This window comes from Drosophila simulans, chromosome X (genome assembly GCF_016746395.2).
Source record: "Drosophila simulans strain w501 chromosome X, Prin_Dsim_3.1, whole genome shotgun sequence".
NCBI classification, from domain to species: Eukaryota; Metazoa; Arthropoda; class Insecta; order Diptera; family Drosophilidae; genus Drosophila; species Drosophila simulans.
In genome coordinates this window covers 16,601,101-16,620,983 of record NC_052525.2, presented here as the reverse complement: position 1 = coordinate 16,620,983, position 19,883 = coordinate 16,601,101, and the positions used below count along the sequence as shown (strand labels likewise).

At 43.6% G+C, this 19,883-nt stretch overlaps 4 protein-coding genes across 5 annotated transcripts in view; 2 read left to right on the top strand and 2 right to left on the bottom strand.

Annotated features, from left to right (window-relative positions):
- Positions 1-8,330, bottom strand: part of LOC6726244 (partitioning defective 3 homolog) — a 35,585-nt gene extending 27,255 nt beyond the window's left edge. For both annotated transcript variants that reach the window (XM_039297799.2, XM_039297801.2), the window contains exon 1: positions 7,100-8,330. In XM_039297799.2, coding sequence (XP_039153733.1) covers positions 7,100-7,219 — 120 coding nt within the window. In that variant the 5' untranslated portion in view covers positions 7,220-8,330. The remainder of the gene's footprint in view (positions 1-7,099) is intronic.
- A 494-nt stretch (positions 8,331-8,824) lies between these two features.
- LOC6726243 (protein xmas-2) lies at positions 8,825-13,562 on the top strand. The gene is made up of 3 exons (XM_039297802.2): positions 8,825-9,082; positions 9,150-10,683; positions 10,748-13,562. Exons 1-3 carry the CDS (start codon positions 9,039-9,041, stop codon positions 13,280-13,282), a joined length of 4,113 nt encoding a protein of 1,370 aa, XP_039153736.1. The 5' UTR covers positions 8,825-9,038; the 3' UTR covers positions 13,283-13,562.
- A 125-nt stretch (positions 13,563-13,687) lies between these two features.
- LOC6726242 (protein xmas-1) lies at positions 13,688-17,069 on the top strand. Its single transcript, XM_016172446.3, has 3 exons — positions 13,688-13,823; positions 14,176-15,185; positions 15,351-17,069. Exons 1-3 carry the CDS (start codon positions 13,775-13,777, stop codon positions 16,536-16,538), a joined length of 2,247 nt encoding a protein of 748 aa, XP_016039759.1. The 5' UTR covers positions 13,688-13,774; the 3' UTR covers positions 16,539-17,069.
- Positions 17,070-17,683: 614 nt separating this feature from the next.
- Positions 17,684-19,317, bottom strand: LOC27208755 (coiled-coil-helix-coiled-coil-helix domain-containing protein 2). The gene is made up of 2 exons (XM_039297803.2): positions 19,134-19,317; positions 17,684-18,440 (listed from the first exon to the last, which is right to left on the bottom strand). The coding sequence occupies exons 1-2, from the start codon at positions 19,178-19,180 to the stop codon at positions 17,975-17,977; spliced, it is 513 nt and encodes a 170-aa protein (XP_039153737.1). The 5' UTR covers positions 19,181-19,317; the 3' UTR covers positions 17,684-17,974.
- Positions 19,318-19,883: the final 566 nt, after the last annotated feature.

Sequence of the window (19,883 nt, the reverse complement as noted above, 5' to 3'; positions counted from 1 at the left end):
CCCCTTCAATGGAGCTTGTCGACACACACGCACCGCCACATCCCCGATTCTATTTAACTTTTTTATGATCTTTTGGGCCACCTTGGCGACCTAACCAAGCATGAATATGACGTAGAGTGGTGCTCCCCACCTTGAACTCTCTTTACTTCTCATTAATTCGAGTGATATAATAATAATAAATAGGCTAAAGTCAGAGTGGGGTTGGTGGGTGGGCTAGATGTCGATCGCATTATTTTCGGTAGGTGTGTTTCGATGTTTCCGCCACCGTTAGCTTGTCCACTAATAATATTAACCAATTAATTTGCCTTTGGCCTGTTGGTTTTGACATTGAAAGGCGTCGTTGCAGCAAACAGCAGCTGCTACTCCCTTTTTCCCCCGCTACTCATTAATGGGTATTAACCCTCGTATCCTGAAATGCATCCCGAAGTGTACATGAAAACGGAAGCGGCACCAAACCAAACCCATCTGGAGCACACACCCATTCCTGCAATTGGGAGGTGAACCACCAAAATAACAAAAAACAAGGGAGAATGCTATAGTCGAGTACCCCGACTATCAGATACCTCCTACTCCTACTGAAAGTGTGAACGAGAAATTTCAATATCATATTCAATATTACTCTACGAGTAACGGGTATAGAAAACAAATACCCACAAGGGAAGGGGGCGTGGCCGGAGGTCAGGGGCGTGGCAGCAATGGGGCGGTGGGTGCACACACACGTGCGTGACCAAAAATAGATACTCAATTAGTGTGGCAATAAAATGCTTTGTAATTCTACACGATATGATAACTAAAAGTGCATTCTAGGCTACACTTAAAAAAAAGTACTTTAAATGGTGAGTCAAAATAATATCACATCTAAAATGAAATCCTTTAAAAGCAAAATAAAAAATCTAGTTTTTCTGTTTTGCCAATATTTAAAAACTAAACTTTAGCTTTTAGCTTGGTCCACCCTAATAGTCTAAAGAACTAGTTCAAATGCAAGCAGATTGATATAGATGACTTTATAGACAGGAAAAAGCGCAAACTTTCCTAGAGAATGCAACTCGATGCAGCCATTTTCCAAAAGGCATCAAAAAATCGTGCACTCGTGCCAGGCATGCAAATGCAACTCAAATATGCCCATTTACACCCCGACTTCTGCCTCGTAACCCCTTTTCTTAGCACCATTTTTGAATTCAAATTTGAGTTTTTGTTTCCATAAAGGGGAAACAATTTGGCATGCAATACAATGTAAACAATCCAGAGACATGGTGCGCGAAAAATAAGGGGGTTAAAAAAACAATACCTCAATAAATCGATAGACGAAAGCAGCAACAAATTCCAAATCAGTGACGAATTCTCGTGACTAATGCAGAAAATGATCAAACACTGTGGCGATGTATTATATAAGAAAGTATAAGGTTATAAGCAGCAGTAATCTAAACATTGCATTAGATTTCTTTCTAATCTCCCGTTGAAACTGAAACCCAATCGTTTTAGTTCATGGAACCCTCTGCAATAAGCTAGTTCTCTTCTGGGAAAACCAACTGGCAATTGGCATAGTAATTCCATATCCGATCATCGATCGCTGCAGTTTGTAGAATAATTAAATTAATCGAAGAACCCGCCGTAGGCGAGACATGTCGGCGATATCTCGCCTGGTGAGTGGGTGTCACTTGAAATTATTTCCAATTTCCAATTACAAACAAATCGAGCTAGAAACTAAATACTGGATATATTGTGAGTGGAGAAACGATAATTCAATTGAATTTCTCGCTCCCAATTTGGTAGCGTGGCCAAGTGAATCAGCCCACAATGCACTGCAATAATAATACATATCTATGGCTTGGATATTATGGCCTGGCTATATTGAAAATGACGCAGTCAACTGCTGTTTTGTTGTAGCCTGTTGTTTTTGCCATATAACTAACTATGTATATGTATATATATTTATATAGATACAAATGTATATATACAGAATGGAGAAACGAACAGACGTGTAATCAGGTTGTTGTCATGCCAACCGACAAAACAGAAACTATTATAGCTGCACTCACAACCCCCAAGAGTCGAGTTTTACTGAGTTTGAGTTTGAGTCTGAGTCTGAGTTTGGGTATGGGTATGGGTAGGGGTTTGGGTTCGAGCCTACATACTATACCACATATACGATATACGCGTAGTACAGTGCTACCTGACGCCCGACGAAAGGCGTCGAGGTTTTGGGGGCGTGGCCAGGGGCAGGGGTTCTGGTGAACTCAGGCATTTCATTATATTGCACTGACTTGTTTACGATAAAGAATTTTGATTGCAGTTGTTTGTTTTGTCAGTGTTTTAGTTCGTTACTCCAAACAACTTCCCAATGAGAGTTGAAAATACATATATTTTACTTTTAGAACGTTTAATTTTACGTTTTAATTTTAATTAAACCAACACGTTCTCGCAAAGAAAACAGTTAAAATGCAATTGATTTCTCTCCCTTTTCCCTTTTCATTCTGACCACATTTTCTTTTAGTTTCCCATGGGCAAGTGGGAAATGCAGATGCCAATGGAGATTATCTACGGAATGGATGGGGTGGACCGTACGTGTACGTGCGGAAGGTCCACCTTAAATGGTTTCTACTTTTTTTTTTTGGTCAGCCTGGTGGAAGGCCTCTCACATAGCCTCTCATAATTGGCTTGCATTTTTCTGTTCGACCAACAGCTGCAAAAATGTTTTATATACATTGTTCAGGGGGAAAGATCTGAAAGATAATGCCAAACAATAAAATTGACTAAATTAAGAGAAAATAGTTTACTTTCTATACATATATTTTTACTGCAAATTCTGAAGAGTTATCCTTGCATCATGACATGTAATAAAAAATTCCGAATGCATTGAAATCTCTTTTAATACCCATTACTTCATTTGGTTCGTATTTCATTTCATTTCTATATGGAATTCCGGACATTTCCGACCTTCAGTCCCATAACTACAACCGACATTTCGCCGTTCGTCCGAATGCCAGCGAAATTCTAACGAAATTCCATTGGCCATAAAAAGAAACTGGCCAAGGTGTTTGCCGCTTGGATTTATCGATTATTTGCCATTGTCAAAGCCTGGCCCCAACATAAAACCCCATAATGCCCCTTCCGCTTTTCCACTCATTGTGGTGTTGCTACCATATTTTCATTGTAATTATTGACTTAAACCAATTAGAGCGCACTTAAAATACGCTAACAATTAGTAGCGTGAGTAGAAAAATCAAAAAATTTAACCGCAAACAATGTGCAAGCGAGATGGCAGCACAGGAGCGAGCGAGAGAGCGAAAGAAGAGAGCTGGATATATTTTTTTATGACTAAATAATTTACAAATTGTGCAAAACTGGTTTTTCTGCCGCCACTGTTGCCGCTTAATGCCAAGAATTCAGCAACAGCGACAAGAAAAATGCTCAATGAATTTTTTTCTTCATCTTGGGTTTATACGCTGTATTTGTCTGTATTTTTTGTACACTCATATCTCTGGTTTCCCAGGCAAACAAAATAAACAGACGACAGAAGAGTTGAGCTTTGATAACACGTAACGCCCACTAAAGTCGAGATCGAACAAAGGAATCGAAGGCGGCCATATCATATTGCTCCTAAACCAAGCGGCAAACAATTCTTTATGCAATTTTATAGGTTGCGAATCGAGTTGCCATATGTATCAATTTCGTACATTTATAGCTGACTCCTTATAAGTCAGTTTCAAGTTCATTACTAATAATGTAACGGCTTTACAAAAATAATACAATTTATCATCTTTTAGGTTTGATATCTCAAGGATAGGCTATAATTATAATATTTAATCACGATTTATATAAGTATCTCAATCTAGATTATTGATATACCAATTTTCAGGTTAATTCTTCTCATTTTTTCCCAGTTACAATGGAACATGATGTAATTATCTATTTCCCAATTCAATAGGTTCGTATACCAATTTTCATCTATATTCTTCCACTAAATTCCTAGTTTCAATGGAACAGCATGCTTGGGATTATGATTTTCAATCATAATTATCTATTTCCCCATTCAATTAGTTCATATACCAATTTCCATCTATATTCCTTAATTAAATTCCGAGTTACTACGGAACAGTATGGTGAAGAACCCAATTATCTCACACTTGAAACCGCATATGACAAAAACACGAATGTTATATATCTTCCATTGCAATAGGTCAGTTGGTAACACTCTATCACTGCACTTTTTTATTTGTTTTCTAGCTCTTTTTCCTCCTATTCCACTTCACACCTCACACACAATGTGAGGTTTGCACATGTTGGCAGCAAAAGATAATGAAACGAAAGGCGAAAAACAAAACAGAGCACTAGAAACTAAAAACTGCGATCGCACAGCTGCAAAAAAAAATACGGATTCGGTTTAGCAAAAGTATATATAAAAAATACAATAGTATCTCATGTGCCGAAGAATTTAGCTGCAAGTCATTCGATTTCGTTGATCTTGCAAAAAACAAAATGAGTAAACAATCGAGGGTAAAAGAGTAGGAATTGTAATATGAAACACTATCGTCAGTATTTTACTTTTAATATATAATGCTTTTGGATTCTCCTTAGTTAGTTAGCTTTTGGAATCTGCTACGAGGGTTGATCTACAAGTTGGTGTAGAAAACATATATTGCATTTGCACGCAATTGCATAATTAGCAGGTTGCATTTTTCGTCTGCAATTGGACGGCGCACGTGATCGCGAAATGGAAAGCGTCTTATCTGTTGGTAGCACCACCGCTGCCCCCCGATCTGTTCATTTCCCCCTTTCTTTTCTCTCTTTTGGCTCTTGCACTTAATTGCAGCTGACACAGTTTCGTCTTTTGGCCAGACAATGAAAGCAAACCAAAATTCACACACGTTGCAACAGATCGGGCTCCACACAGGCCCCCCATTTCCGGACCCCGCCCCCAATCGCCGCGAGAATCCAAATCCTCGCCGGAAATGCAATGCAGAAGACTTTGGTTTCGGACTATTTGTGGCTTGGAAAAACGCCTAATTAGCTCAGCTTTTCCTCTCAGCTGCAATAAACAAATTATGGCCTTTCCATTGGCTCACACTTTCTACCGTATAAAATAGTAGACTATATTTTCCAATAGAACTATGGTTTAATTTACAAAATTCCTGTGGGAATAATAATTTCTTATCGGAAGTTCAAGATTCCCAGGGCGCTCTTCCCATCTAAATTATGACTTAATCGTTTCGGCCAGCAAAGAACAAAAACACAACTCATAATCATTATCAAAATAAAGGGGGGAAAAATAAAAGAAAATAGAAAAAAGAGGATCCCCCGCACTCCCAAATTGATTTCGAATCAGAATTTTCCCTGGAAAATTCCGGCGGAATCGGGCGAACCCTTCCCTTGAACTTTTGATTAATTATAGAGGACCCCAACGAATTTCAGATGTTATTTCTGATTAATTAAGGGGTCTCCCTCCTTGGCATTTCTCGCCCTGTAAAGTGCATTTCTTGACCCTTTTTCCCCGTCTTCTTTTTGGGGTTACCTGTTGGCTCGATCGGAATCGGGTTCAAACGAGTTCAAAACGAAATAAAAATGTTCTTTTGATTCCGAACTGACTTTTATTATAATTCGAGTCTTCTGCTCTGTTGCTTGTTTGAGTTCTTCGCTTTCTTCTCCGATTTGTTGGTTGTTGTTATCATCTTGCGCCTTGTTCTCTCTGTCTTTTTATTCACTCTGACACTCACTTTTTTTGGGGGGGTTTCAGTTTGTTTTTATGGCTTCGTCAGGGGCTTATCATTATTCAAATATTTTACCTAGGCCCTGTTCCTTTTTGCCCCGATCCCTGCCACATGTGTGTATGTATACCTTTTCCCCAGATAAGCGCCGCTGAAGAACCTTTTCTTGTTCGGTTTAATTCTAGTTTTTTTTTTTTTTTGGGTTATTTTCTCGTGTAATTACATCACTCTCAAGTGCAACGTTTCCGCTCTTGAGAAAATTGTTTACGGAACTGCGGGAGAAATGACGGTGGGTATTTTTCGGGAATCACTCGAGAAGAACAGTCAAAAGATACAATTACCAGTCGCGGCATGACTTACAAAGATACGTAGATACGTATCAATTGATACATTCCTTTCAAAATCTATTCAAATAATATGTGTAAGAAACTAAACTCTGCGGACTAAACTAATTGAAAGTGCTTGCTAAGAAACAAAATTCTATAATTATAAGTTAATGGCCAACCAAATATACGATTATAATAACGCTCATTAGCGACACTTTTCTTTTTAATTACGTTTATGAACCCAATAACCACATTATATAAACACTTCAACTGGATGTCACAGAAAAGTAATAAGTAATAAGTAAAATGGTAATATTTTATTATTTTATTATTTATTTATCTTGTTTTGTCAGCAATTTTTGAGATGGGTTGGTAACCAACATAAATAAATGTAGGAGCACTAATTTCTACATGAAAAGATAACATTTTATTTATTTGTATTTGTTGATCCCATAAGACCCATTAGATATTTTTTTTTACCAGTTTCTACCATTATTTGTGTATAATAATATATGTATATTTGAGAACTTCGGGTGTTTTACGATATCTATTAGTTTGTATAATTTGAATGTAAAGATTCCAACGAATTGGGAGAGATAATGGTTATCTATATTTATATCATTAGTATAATCGTAAGTTTGTAACTTCAGTAATATTGCAATTGCAATTGGTGTAAACTAAATAATATTGTGCCTTACAATTTGGATCCCTAAAATTATTGGGTAGAATTATAAGTTAATTAAGTTTTGTATTTTAAGGAAGTCCTGCATATTATATGATATAATATAATAATGATACATTTGAAGAAAATTAGTCTACTATTGGAATCCATTGTAATTTTTATAAATCATACATATGTTTGGAGTATCTCCTTTATATATATAATATATTTTGAGATACCCTTCTTTATAAATAATGTATTTATTGGTACCCTCGTTAACTGAGAAAGTAATGTTCATAGATGGTATTATGTCGGTTAGATAATACCCTCTGTTACATCCCAGAAGTAAGTAGCAATACACTATGCTTTATCATACTATATAATATATATCAGATATATCCGCTTACCTTGCCGGCCGCCTTAATGTAGCGTCGCGTGGCCTCCTTGACGAGATCGCGGACGAGGAGTTCGCCGGAACCGCAGGGAACCAGAATGCGAACGTCACCGAAGCAGACGGTGACCTTCATTTCGTACTTTTCGTGTTAACAATAACTATTATCGTCTGCGATCTGCGATAATAAGTATGTATGTATTTTTGACTGCTGCAATGCACTTCTTATTTTGCACACACATATATGCACTTGATTAAATTGGGCGATCGTTTCTTTAACTTATTTTTTTCTCTCAAATTTTTCGAATTTTTTCCTATTACTATTTTGTATGCAGCTACTTTTTTTAACGCTATGCTCGTCTGCCTGCAGCAGCTTGTTGTTGTTCTCGTTGCTTGTGTTGTTGTTGCGACCGCATCATCATCATCGTCGTCGCTTTCCAGCTATCGCCATCCTTGTTGCTCCTTTCGCGTGCACAGTGCGCTTGTTGTTGCTGTAGTTGTTGGTTGTTAGGCAGCTGCAACAAAAGTTGGTCTAGGGCGGCATGGGTGCAAGCGAGATGGCTGCGTGCCTGGAAAAAGGATCGGGATCGCTTTCCAGTATGTACTTGTAGTCGCTCTCGCGCGCTCTCTCTGTCGCTCTCTGGAAACTGGAACTCTCTTTTGCTATTTACTTAGCATATTTCACCGTATCGCATCGTTGTTATTGTTTGTTTTGTTGTGTTTGTGTGATTCATACACGCGCGCATTAAAAAAAACGAGTTACAACAACGGCAACCATAATAACAAGAACAACAAACAGCGGGCCAAGATCACTTATTTACTTCTTTTTTTAACGTTCTTCGCTCTCGCTCTCCAACTTGGCATTTGTTTTGGTCAAATTATTATATATTATGCACTGTAGATTGCATGGTTTTAAATTTACGGTTCGATCATCGTTTTCTTTTTTTTTTACTCTCTTTCAACGTTGCTTTTGTCGGGTTTTTCGTTTTCGGTTATCTCCTTTTTCGCCCGTTGGCGTCGCTTCTTTTTTGTTATTTATCACTTTCAACTATTTATATTTCGATTGCAAGTGGAATAGTATCGTTGACCGCCACTCTTATTAACGAACTATTTGAACTCAAAAAAATGCAAAAAAATCCACGAGCAGCGCTTTGATTACTGCGCTTTGAGTTCGAATTCGCCCTGGCGAGTAACAACAAATGACCAAAATTCTGGGGATGGCAGGGACGTCGATACTATCGGCACAGCAGCTTGTCGTCTTTGCGGTATTTGGTTGTAGTTCAATGGGCGGTCATACTGCTCGTAATCTGCCGCTTATCTTAAAAGCAGGGCTGGAGCTAAATGTCATCTAATTCTAAAATAAATTTTATTTAATTTGCATTTCTTTATATAAGTCAGCCTATTAGCGCTTAAATAGAGATATTAATTAAGTGTCATGTATAAATACAAAATACTGGGTAACACTAATTTCGATAGGATTTATTTTATGGTCTTAAGAACAAACGATAGTGCTATCAAGATCGAGGAGTTTAAATCGAGAGCTTAAAAGAGCATTAAAAACTTAAAAATATTGCTATATCTAAAATTTCTTTTTATATATAAGATAATATTAGAAGATGTTCGATTGCAATGAACAGTTTGGGGAACGCCCCAAGCACTTCCAAATTTCCTAAGAAATCAAAAATATTTCCCAACTCCTATTAACATTTTATTTATTAGGCAACTACATTCCTCTCGAAAGTGAAACATTAACATTTTTAATTATTAAACTCAAACGATATTGGGCGGGTGGATGGTGGACCGCCACTGCGGTATTTTTTTTCGCGCCATTTTCGGATCTGCAATATCGATTGACGGCAATCGCTTGATGGCAATATTGTAACAACAAGGCACGCATTCGCTCTCTTTCAGCAAAAAAAAAAAAAGAACTAAAAATCTTAAACTATATTCGATCGATGGCAGAACCCCCTCCCGGCGCCTACAACTACAAAACATTATTGTGAGTAAAAGTTCGGTTGTCACAGGCAGAGAGAGGTCAACTCTAGTTCCATACGAATCCCCCCCAGATGCAGAAACATTCCGGAGCTATTTTTGGACAAATATGTGGCGCGTTCGCACTTCGGACGGTTTGGCACCCTCGTAAACTTCGTCCTGCGTCCGCGGCGAATGACCTGCACCGTGAGCTATGCCAGCGAGGAGGAGGCGTCGCGGGCGCTCCTCGATGGCGCCAGCTTTCAGGGCCACCTGTTTGATATATCCTATGCTGATAACGAGACGGCGCCGGCACAGAAAACGGAGGAGTGGGTGGATCCTGAAATTCAGGCGGAGTTGAGTGCACTGCAGTCGGGCTGGCGCAATGAGTATGCGTCGGGCAAGCCGATAAGAACACCACCAAATGGAGGCAGTGGTGGCGGTGGCAGTTCAATGCTGCCTGCCCTACCAGTTGGGTCCGCAACGGCGGCGGTGAGCAGAGATCGTACGCCTGGCCAGCTCAGGGATCTTGAGAACATAATGCGCAGACCCGCCCATACAAGCGAGGAGAAGTTCAGCGTGCTTGATGCCCGCGATAAGCTGCTCCGGCTGAACCGAACGCAACACAAGCTGTCCGGTGCCACCCAGGGTCACTGCGCCGATATGTGTCCGGAAAAGGAGCGCGTGCTGAGAGAGTTCCAGCGCCAGGTGGCCTACTATGAACTGCAACCGGGCTCCGATGAGCTAATCTGCCACGAAAGAGCCCTGAAGCAGTACTCACGCAGCAGTGCCGACCAGGAGACGCCACTGCCGCATGAACTGCGAAATGAGACTGCCCTGCACATGACCATGAGCTATCTAATGCACGAGATCATGGACATTAGCGAGCGCCCGGATCCGCAAAGTCATATGGGCGATTGGTTTCACTTCGTTTGGGATCGCACGAGGTCCATCCGAAAGGAGATCACCCAGCAGGAGCTATGCTCGCTGGGCGCCGTGAAGCTGGTGGAGCAGTGCGCCCGGTTTCACATCCATTGCGCCGCCCGTCTGGTTGACGCCGACCCCAGCGTCTTTGACAGCAAGATCAACGCCGAGAATCTAACCAAATGCCTGCAGACTTTGAAGTACATGTACCATGACCTGCGGATTAAGGGCGTCCCGTGTCCCAAAGAGACGGAATTTCGGGGCTACATTGTATTGCTAAATCTGGCCGATGCCAACTTTCTCTGGGACATTGGCCAGCTGCCCGTGGAACTGCAGAGTTGTCCCGAAGTGCGTCAAGCCATTCAATTCTACTTGGCCCTGCAGGACACGAACTTCGTGCGGTTCTTCAAGCTGCTGGCTGACAAGGATACCAGTTACCTGAGTGCCTGCATCCTAGTCAATTACTTTACGCGACTGCGCGTGCTGGGGCTGCATCGTCTGATCCATGCGTATAGGTCTCCGCGGAAGGATGAGGTGTCTTCGCTGCCTCTCACCTACATCGCCGAACTACTGAGCTTTGCCAGCGAACAGGAGGCGGCGGATTTTGTCCAACACTATGGCCTGCAGGTCAACGAGGCGGGGAGAGTTGTGCTGAGCAGAATGCACACGGTGGAGACGGACTACAAGCTGCCGCGACAGTATGAGGTAAGTAAATGGTTATTGTTTACATGAATCTGTTATTAATGTGATTTTTATTATCCACTTCCAGTTGGTGGAAGTAAAACGCGTGCAGAGCGTGGGCGAAGTGGTCAGTGGGGAACCTTTGCCACCACGAGACCTCTACCTCAACCACCGGCCGCACAATAGCTTCGACGAGTATGGAATGCTCAAGAGCAATGCATGGACGGCCAAGGATCAGCTGGCTGGCATGCAGCAAGAGGAGATGCAGCCACAAATGCCTTCGCAGCCACCAGCAGTCTCAAAATATAGCGATAATTTGTTTAAGGTGCCGATGCAACCCGACGGAACGGCAGCAGGGTCTGGAGTATTTGCTGCGGCTGCTGTTCCGCCAGCCTCCTCCATCGATGGATTCAGTTTTGTCCTTCCCAAGTCACGCACCCAGGAGTTGCAGGAACAGGCTCTGGCTGCGCAGCAGCGACGGGCACAAGAAGAGGCCAGGCATCAGGCCCTCCAAGTAGCCATTGCCGCTGCAAAGAAGCGGGAAGCTGAGCTGATGGCTATTCACGAGGCCAAAGTGGCCGAGGCAGAGCGAGTGCGTCAGCAGAAACTCAAGGAACGCCAGGAGCAGGAGCGTCGCCAGCAGCAGGAACTGGAGGAGCAACGCCAGCGGGATCGGGAGAAACTTCAGCTGGAAAAAGAGAGGCAACTGAAACTGGAACAGCTGTTTTTTGTGCAGCAGCAGGAAAAGGAAGCCCGAAAACAGACCAGGGCTCTGGAGTTGTATCAGGAAATATTCCAGGACACCCTCGCGAAGATTTGCCAAAGAGAGTTTAAGCCGCATAGTCAGGCTTGCAGTTCCTACGAATCAGTGCTGAACTCAATAATACGCGATCTCGTCGAGCGGCAGATGGAGCAATACATCTACGAACTGGGCGTCATGAGGATGTGCATCAGGCGATGGCGGAACTATCGGCGAACGCAGCAGCAAAAGGACTCGCTATTTAACCAACTGCCTTTGAGTTTTGGCGCCGAAAACCCCGAGGGAGTGGTGAACAAACGAAGCATGGAGGATTTACTGCGTCTAAGCAGACGCTATCGAGTTGGCGAGCCCTGCGATTTTAGCAAACTTCTGGCTGGCCTGGAGGAGCAGAGTTGGCTGAAGCTGGATCTGTGGCACGTTTTGGACAAGTGTCTGCCGCAAGCGCAACCAGGAGCTAGACGCTTCTACAAGCTATTGATAAGCCTTTCCAGCGGCCAGGAGGGTTTTCAGTTGAACTACGATTTGGATAGGGGACTACTGCAGCAGCCACAGTCGCCGGATGCTCGTTTTGTGGAAGGAGGCTATATCAGAGGCTTCTCTAAGGGTATTGGATTGAGTGTGCGGAAGATCCGAGATGATTGCCACGACTGGAAAGCCACCGACCTGGCCGAAGCCAACGGTATTGTTTGCTTAATTGGGCTGGATGACTTTCCTTTACTGCCGGATCGCTTGAAACCATTGCTGCAAGCAAGCCGCTGCCCTGATGTGGCTGTTATTGTGCAGCATCCAGCTAATACCGCCTTTGTTCAACCTGATATTCCTCTCCAGGAACTGTGTCTGCGCTCATTTAACATCTTTTGTTTGCGAAAATCTGGAAACAACCGCCAGCGCTTGATGATTGCATTGGAATCGGCTGTAAAGTTTTTGGCCAAAGCCACAGAAGGGAAACGCGATGGACATCTTTACCAAGTGGAAACCCGCGAGTATTTGCTCGTTAATCTGGGATCGGAACTATTTCGCCGCCTAAAATACGCCGCTGAGCACGATACGGCCATCAGAAGTGACGCTCAGCTAAATCCACAGCGTTGTGTGGACCTTTTTAACGAGGCAGTGCATCGCCTGCAATTGGTGGCCGGCGAGGATTTGAGTGACTGCCCCCAGTTTCCCGAGGAGCTGCGTGTCTTTGTGCAGCCACTGCCCATCGAATCATCACTGAACACCAATCGATTGGAGCACTTTGAACCCGGTTGGCACTTGCCCGAGCGACGCCAGCGTATTGTCCAGCTTTTGGAGCGCTGTAAACTTCCAAGGGTGCCGGTACTGCCGAGGTCTTCATCCCTGGCCGAAGCCCAGTGCCAGTGGGTGTTGGACTACGCGCAGATAAGTCAGCAGGAAGACTGCGTGGAACAGATCGCCCTCCAGGCCATTAAAATTCTGCAATCCAACACGGATGACTACTTGAACTTTGTGGAATATCTCGCTGGCGAACGAATGCTGTACATACTGCGGCAAGAGAGGAATCTGCCCCAAGGAGTTGTGTACAAAGAAAAAACGCTGAAGAGTCGCTTCCTGAGCGCATGGTACTATGAGTTCCGTGAGCCTCAGATTCACAAGCCCGTTTCCGCCGAAGAGGATGCCCAGAAGTTGGAGGAACAGTCATTAACACAAGCGGAGCTGCAACCACTGGACTTCGACGAGATTACGAGCAAGGCGGAGGCTGTTCTCAAGAGGTATCAACAGCGTCAGGAGGGGCGTCACACCCTGCGCGAGCTCAACAGGTCACATAAGTCGCGGAAGAGGATGGACGCATCGGACCACAAACATGCCAGTAATCACAAGCGCAAGCGGTCCAAATCCAAGTAGTCACGTTTTGCTGTAGCTATTCTTTAAAATGTATCATATGTATGTTAATTGTAGTTCTAATACATGTGGTTAAGCATAATATTTGCCAATTGTAACATGAGACAAGGCTAGATTTTAAACTGCATCTAGATTAGGTTAGATTAGTCGAGTAATTATAAGTGAAACCATGTGGCGAACGCCAAAAAGAGCGAGACAATCGAACACAAGACCTTATATGTGCTAGCCTAAGCTAAAAAAAGTAATTCTGCGAGTTCTGCAATATATATGTTCTGGACCAAGATCCGATAGCATCCTGTGTGTAGAGTAGAGTATCGTTAGCACTGAGTGGGCCCTGAACTCCCAAGTGACAGGCCTTGTCACCCTTCAGTCAACTAAACAGCTCCGAGGCGATAGCATCCATTTATCCAAAATATTTGTGTTTCCGTTTTTTTTTTATTTTGTTTTAAGGTTTTTTTCTACATTCAAAACCACACAAAAGGATTTGCCTGGAAAATGAAGAGCTTAGTGGCTCAGACGGAATGCCAACTGCGGCCTCTTAAGGGTGAGTGCGTGCGTCTGGAGAGGATGTGGCCACATTCCCGAGGCCACATGCAGTGGCAGATAGTTAAATGTGGCTGTCTTTTGCCATTGGAGCTCGTAATTGCAGTAGGAGGTCATTTTAAGAACGATAAGGATTAGGATACTTACATAGATACTTCTTAGCTTATTAAGTTTATTAAGTGGAAAGCACACAGCTCAATTTTTTAAATTATTTTCTTTTTAATTATAATAACCATCTGATTAGCTATATTTATACATACATAGCCTTGTTAGCTCACTTATAAAATTATTTTATCTTAAAGAATTTTCCAACTTAATAAAGATTAACTCTAATGATCCTAAATATGTTCAAGTGTCTAGCTTGGTATCGGCGCTAAAGGCTGCCCGAGGTGATCACCAGGGAAAGAGCAGCGCAGTTTGTAGGCTGGTGGCGCAGATAGCGGAGGCGGATAAGGTGAAGTACCAGTGGACGCCGAACCTAACGTCGCTGATCGATCGCAAGGATGCGAGCACCCGTCACCAGTGGCGGCCACATGTTAGCCACAGCACCCGCCACGTCCGCAAACAGCCCGTCCAAACGGAGCGACGTGGACTGAGCTTCAGCCTCCTAAGTCGCTGCCTGGCGAAGAAGGGTGAGCACTCGGGATTGACGAGCTGCGTGCTGTCGGTGAAGACGCGTTATGCGCCCAAAACGCTGCATGGGCGCGCTTTGCTCTTTTGGCGCCAGTCCTCGATGCGACCGCTGCTCCTGCCCTCGTCGAATCTGTGGACCGCTGTGCTCAGCAAGCGTTTCTATGTACCACGACTGCGTCCCGCCGAGGAGGAGGAGGAGGTGGAACGCCGGGCAGTCCCCCAGCTGAGGATTACCAAAGAGCAGAGCGAGGAAGAGGAGCATCAGCTCCAGAGGCGAAAGGATGGCAGTCGTCTTCGCAGCGAGTGCTCGGAGTTTTATCTGCCGATGGGAGAGCAGGACAACTCCGAGCCGGAGGAGGAGAATAGGGGACATCGTCAGCCCTACGTAGCCAGCGAACTGATGACACCCGAACTGGCCACCAAGTGGCAAACCACCAGTGTCACCGACAGGGAGCGCCAGCTGCTGAATCTCGAGCAGCAGATGAAGACGCAGCCATCCGTTCGGATGACGACACAAACCTGGTTCAGCGGGAATCACAGAAGATACCGCAGCCGTCGTCCCGGCGCCAAGAGGTATCACGTCGTTTCCGAGCTCGAAGGCTGGCGGAGATCGTCCAATCACCAGCCAGTGCCCGTCTTCCAGGGCCAACCCGGCGAGCAGGAGCACCTGCGTCACGCCAGTCACAAGGCCAGCGCCAGGAGCATTACGGATGCCCAGGAGAGTTGTCAGGTAGCAGTTCATGCATTACCCAACAAAATTTAATAGGTATTTTACATCTCACATGGGTAACCCTTCTGGGTCACCTATAAATTCAAAACCCTTGTTAGGATTATATATGTAGGATGTATATGGGATTAGTTTGTATTGTATATTCTATATATCGCCTCCTTTCAGATGGTTTGGGAGCAAAAGAAGAAATCACCGTGGAACCGCACTGAGGTGACCACCAGCAATAAGGTACGAATGCCCAGGATCAGGGCGGCCAAGTCGGCGGTTATGAAGGCCCAGGAGGCGCGGGACAAGCACCATAGGCTGATCACCAAGGAGCTGGTCTATAGACCCAGGCGGACAGTGAACGCAGTGCAGGCAGAAGAGACGGAGGATCAGGATACCAACCATCGTCACCCCGGAGGCAGCCACAAGATGTCCAAAAGAGCTCCAGAGCGGGCATTGCTCAAACAGCATCTGGCCGATCTGCTGGCCGTGTCAGAGCCAGAGGACTCCTTTCGGATTGGCTATCAACCCAATGCACCCACACGGCAGCTCCTCGAGCAGGGCAAGTGCTATGTATCGCTGCGCCGCGAGCAGTTCATCAACCTGCATTCCGTCAGGCCAAATTCCCTCATACTTGCGTTCAATCTAGAGGGGAGGGGTTCGCCCCGCCAGCCGGTGACCACGCTGCATCGTAGAGATGGCGCCAAGCGACCGCGTCCTGTGGAAGTGGTGGTCAAGCCATCGCTACTCACTGTCATCCGTCAGAGTGCCGCCAACTGGGACCAGAATGGACGGAAAGTGCCTGCCAAAAAATCAAATTTAGCGGGTGTGCGTCCCAAAGAGCACGCCTACCAACGGCGCCTGGTGAGGAATCCCTCTACCCTGGAGGCCATCGTCAAGGCCCAAGCCAAGCCCACATCCGAACCGAAGTCTCCATCATCGGCCACTGACTACCACAGAGTGGCGAGCCAGAGACTGCCTCATGTGACCAGCAAAGTGGACATTGGCAAGGTGGCGGATCCATTCAAGGACCTCGACAAGCCACGCATCAAAGAGAAGGAGGTGGCCGCCAGCTGGAAACAGGCGTATGTGGTCATAAGCAAAATGTACGACGCGATCAACCCCTACCGCCGGAGAGCATATCCCGGCAAGAAGTGCGTTGTCAAGGACAAGACAGACGGTTACTTCCTGGCCAAGCGCAACTCCTCCACGACGGCGATCGCACAACCGGGATCCTCCAAAAAGGTGAAGCCACCCAAGCCACCGGTGGTCAGTCCAAAGGTTCAGGTGCCCAGCGTGCTGCACAAGCAAAAGTCCCGGGAAAATCTTGGCCCGGGGACCAAAAAGACCGAAAAGCTCTCAAGATAAATGATGACCCCTTATATCATCCGTTTTTACCCACAAAACCCGGACAATCGAAGGCAAATCCACATTCGAAGCGGAATTCCAAATTGAGCAGTGAACACTACAAATATGCAACATTATATATACACACACACACACACACCTGGTGGATCGATGCTCCTCCCCGGAGACTTTTTTTTTTGAAATCGGAAAACTCTAATCAAAACTAAACTTCCCCTAAAGGCGCACCATTCGAAAACGACCAGAATCGAAAATTCCAAAAATCTTCAAAAAAGCTACGAAAACTATAGCTTTCATCCATTTGGCCTTTTGATGGTTCTTTATAACTCTTTGTTTCTTTTTTTTTTATATATATATAGACACTGTTTTTCGATAATAGGAGACATTAGTGTTACTAGAGTCGAAAAATTTGTAGTTGTTACATACGTATTGCCCCATTACAAAAAAAAATTGTTAATACGCTGCAAAATTATGAACAGTCATGACACTATGTAAAAATTATTGAATAAAAACGGAAACATGGAATGTCTCGAACGCAGGAATTTATTCATTACATTTTCTTGGATGGGAATTTAGGGAACCTTTTTTAAAGTTCTTAACTTTTCAAAATTACGTTGCCACGGTGAATTTTTCATAAGACCATTTATAAGAACTATGACTAATCGCTCGTTTAACCATGAATATGTACATATGTATATGTATGGCACACGTTAAATATACTATATAAGCCTTCATTTATAACTAAACAGCAAGTGGGTAAACATGTTTATCATATTTCCCATTTGTTTACCGCCTAATTTCAACAAAACAACGCGCATTGCAATCAAAACACAAGAAAAGCAGCAATGAAAGACACGTGACAATGGAAACGCGGGAAAGGGAAATGTGTAGGGAAATGAATCGATTTTTCTATTTATAGAAGTGCAATGTCACCAAAATTATTTTTGGCAACCGCATGCAAGCCACATTTCACAATAGAATGCAAATATTGCATTTTCCCGAAGGAAGGAAAAGGGAAAGTGGCATTTTTTCTAGAAGCTTCTTGAAAAATGAATATTTTCCTAGCTCCATGTTTAGACAACAATTAGAACTTGATATTAACTTATGAATATATGTATATATTTTAAACAATAAAAACTCTTGGAAACTTCGTTTTGTTTTGGCCCACATTGACAACCCGTGGGGTTTGGTTTCTTTTTTGTTTTGTTTGTTGGTGTTTTTGGAAATGGTTTTGGGCTGCCAACGGGATTTTCTATTTAACATTTCATTTTGCACTACAATTAAACAATGCTTTCTTTCAGATGCTTGCAATTAAACAATTATGAACTAAACGAATGGGTAGGACAGAATTCATCCGGAGGTGTTCATCCGAAGGGTTCATCCGGCTGCGTTCATCCGCCGGTGCTTGGCCAGATGCTATTCTACCGGAGCTGGACCCTCTACTGGAGATGGTGGCTCTGCTTGCACTGCCGCAGCGCCTCGTTGAATCCCTCGCAGAGGGTCAGATCCGCCTGACCCTGGGCGCACTGGATGAACTGTTTGAGCTCCCAGGCGCAGGCTCCCTGCGGCTCATTGGGCTGCTGCTGCTGGGCGTAGTATGGCTGCTGGGGGGCAGGAGCGGCTGCCGCCGGAGCGGGAGCAGCGGCCTCCTTGTCGCCAGATCCGCTGAACAGCGAGGTCAGTCCATGACCCACGGTGTGTCCAATGGCTGAGCCCACGGCCACGCCTCCAGCGGTGGCGGCCATCTGCTGGAACATCGATGGCTGCTGCGGTGCCGGCATGCCGACGGCACTGGGAGGAGCGCTCATGGGCGCCGGCACAGGGGCAGCGGCGGCCGGTGCTGGGGCACGTGCCTGGACAGGAGCCGGGGCCGGGGCGGGGGCACGGGCCTGCACAGGTGCGGTGCTGTTGGGAAAACAAAAACAATCAGTTGTTATTGTGGACTTTGCTCTGACGTAGTATCGTTGATCTTTTCGTGACGAAATCGGAGGGTCTTTGTGGTGAGAACAATGAACTATGGAAATTGAACCAATTACTGGGAATTTTAAAGCACTTTGTTTTATATCTACTGCAAAAGTAGGTAATATTTCAATATTCCTATGCAATTTCTTGTTTTCTTTATAATAAGCCAAATTGAAATGATATTGTTAAGTTTATAATATAAACGAAAATGTATAAACATTTGTATATTTTACTTTTTTAACACAAAATAAAAGCATGAGAAGTTTTATATTTAAGTAAATCAATGGCCTGAGATATATATATATACTTAAAACGATAAATTTAGTTTGGTTTTAGTTTCTACAAAAGGGGCTTTTTAAAGCACTTTCGTAATTGAATAAGTAGCCAGATTGAGCGGGACATCCGCTAGGAGGACAGCACCACTGAAACATCCCATGTTATTTTGACTCCTCTTATTTTTAAGGTTACGTAACCTTAACCCATTTCGGGGGCCGGAAAAAGCGGCGGCAGTGAAATTCTGTCCATGAGATAAAGCCAGATCATCCGATTGATTGGTCGGTGATTACGAAATGAATTTCCTGCCGGCGCTTTCTCCAATTTCCCCCGAATTTAATTCGCTTTTCGCGACTTTCTTACCGACGAGTGGAGGGCGGGGGACTGGCTGAACGTCCACGGCGAACCATTTTGTTTGTTTTATTTGTTTTTCTATCGACTCGGTTTCACGCAAGAATTTTACTATGAACAGTTGTTGCTGTTTTGATGACGAGCTAGTAACTGAAATTCCGAAATAATCCCAATTGGACGAGAAACTTCGGCCTGCTGCCAGTGTGGCCGGAGAAAATACCAGAAAATACCAAGGCATAAGGTGTAAACTATCGGATATAGAATGTGCCAGCCCGGTTAATAACATGGGCAAATTCTTAAGATTAGATATTTTACTAGAAGAATTTGAATATTATATTTGTGTAGAAACCGTTTTAGCACCTTCAAATGTACTTTAGAAAATAGTTAAATTGTTGTGTATTATATATATTATATATATGTATGTATATATATTACATGTTTTCCACTTACAAATTTAAATAAAGAACTATATGTTATAAATATATATATGCCTTAGTAATATACAAGTTCAAATTATAACACTTTAATGACAATACGATACATATCACTGTTTATGTTAGTTATTGAAATAATTACATATTATAATACTTAAGCATATATCCAAATTTCTATAAGAAAATACCGGAAAATACTGAGGTATAAGGTGTAAACTATCGGATACAGAATGTGACAGCCTGGTTAATAGAATGGGTAAATTCTTAAGATTAAAAACATATTTTACTAGAAGTATTTGAATATTATATTCGTGTAAAAAGCGTTTTA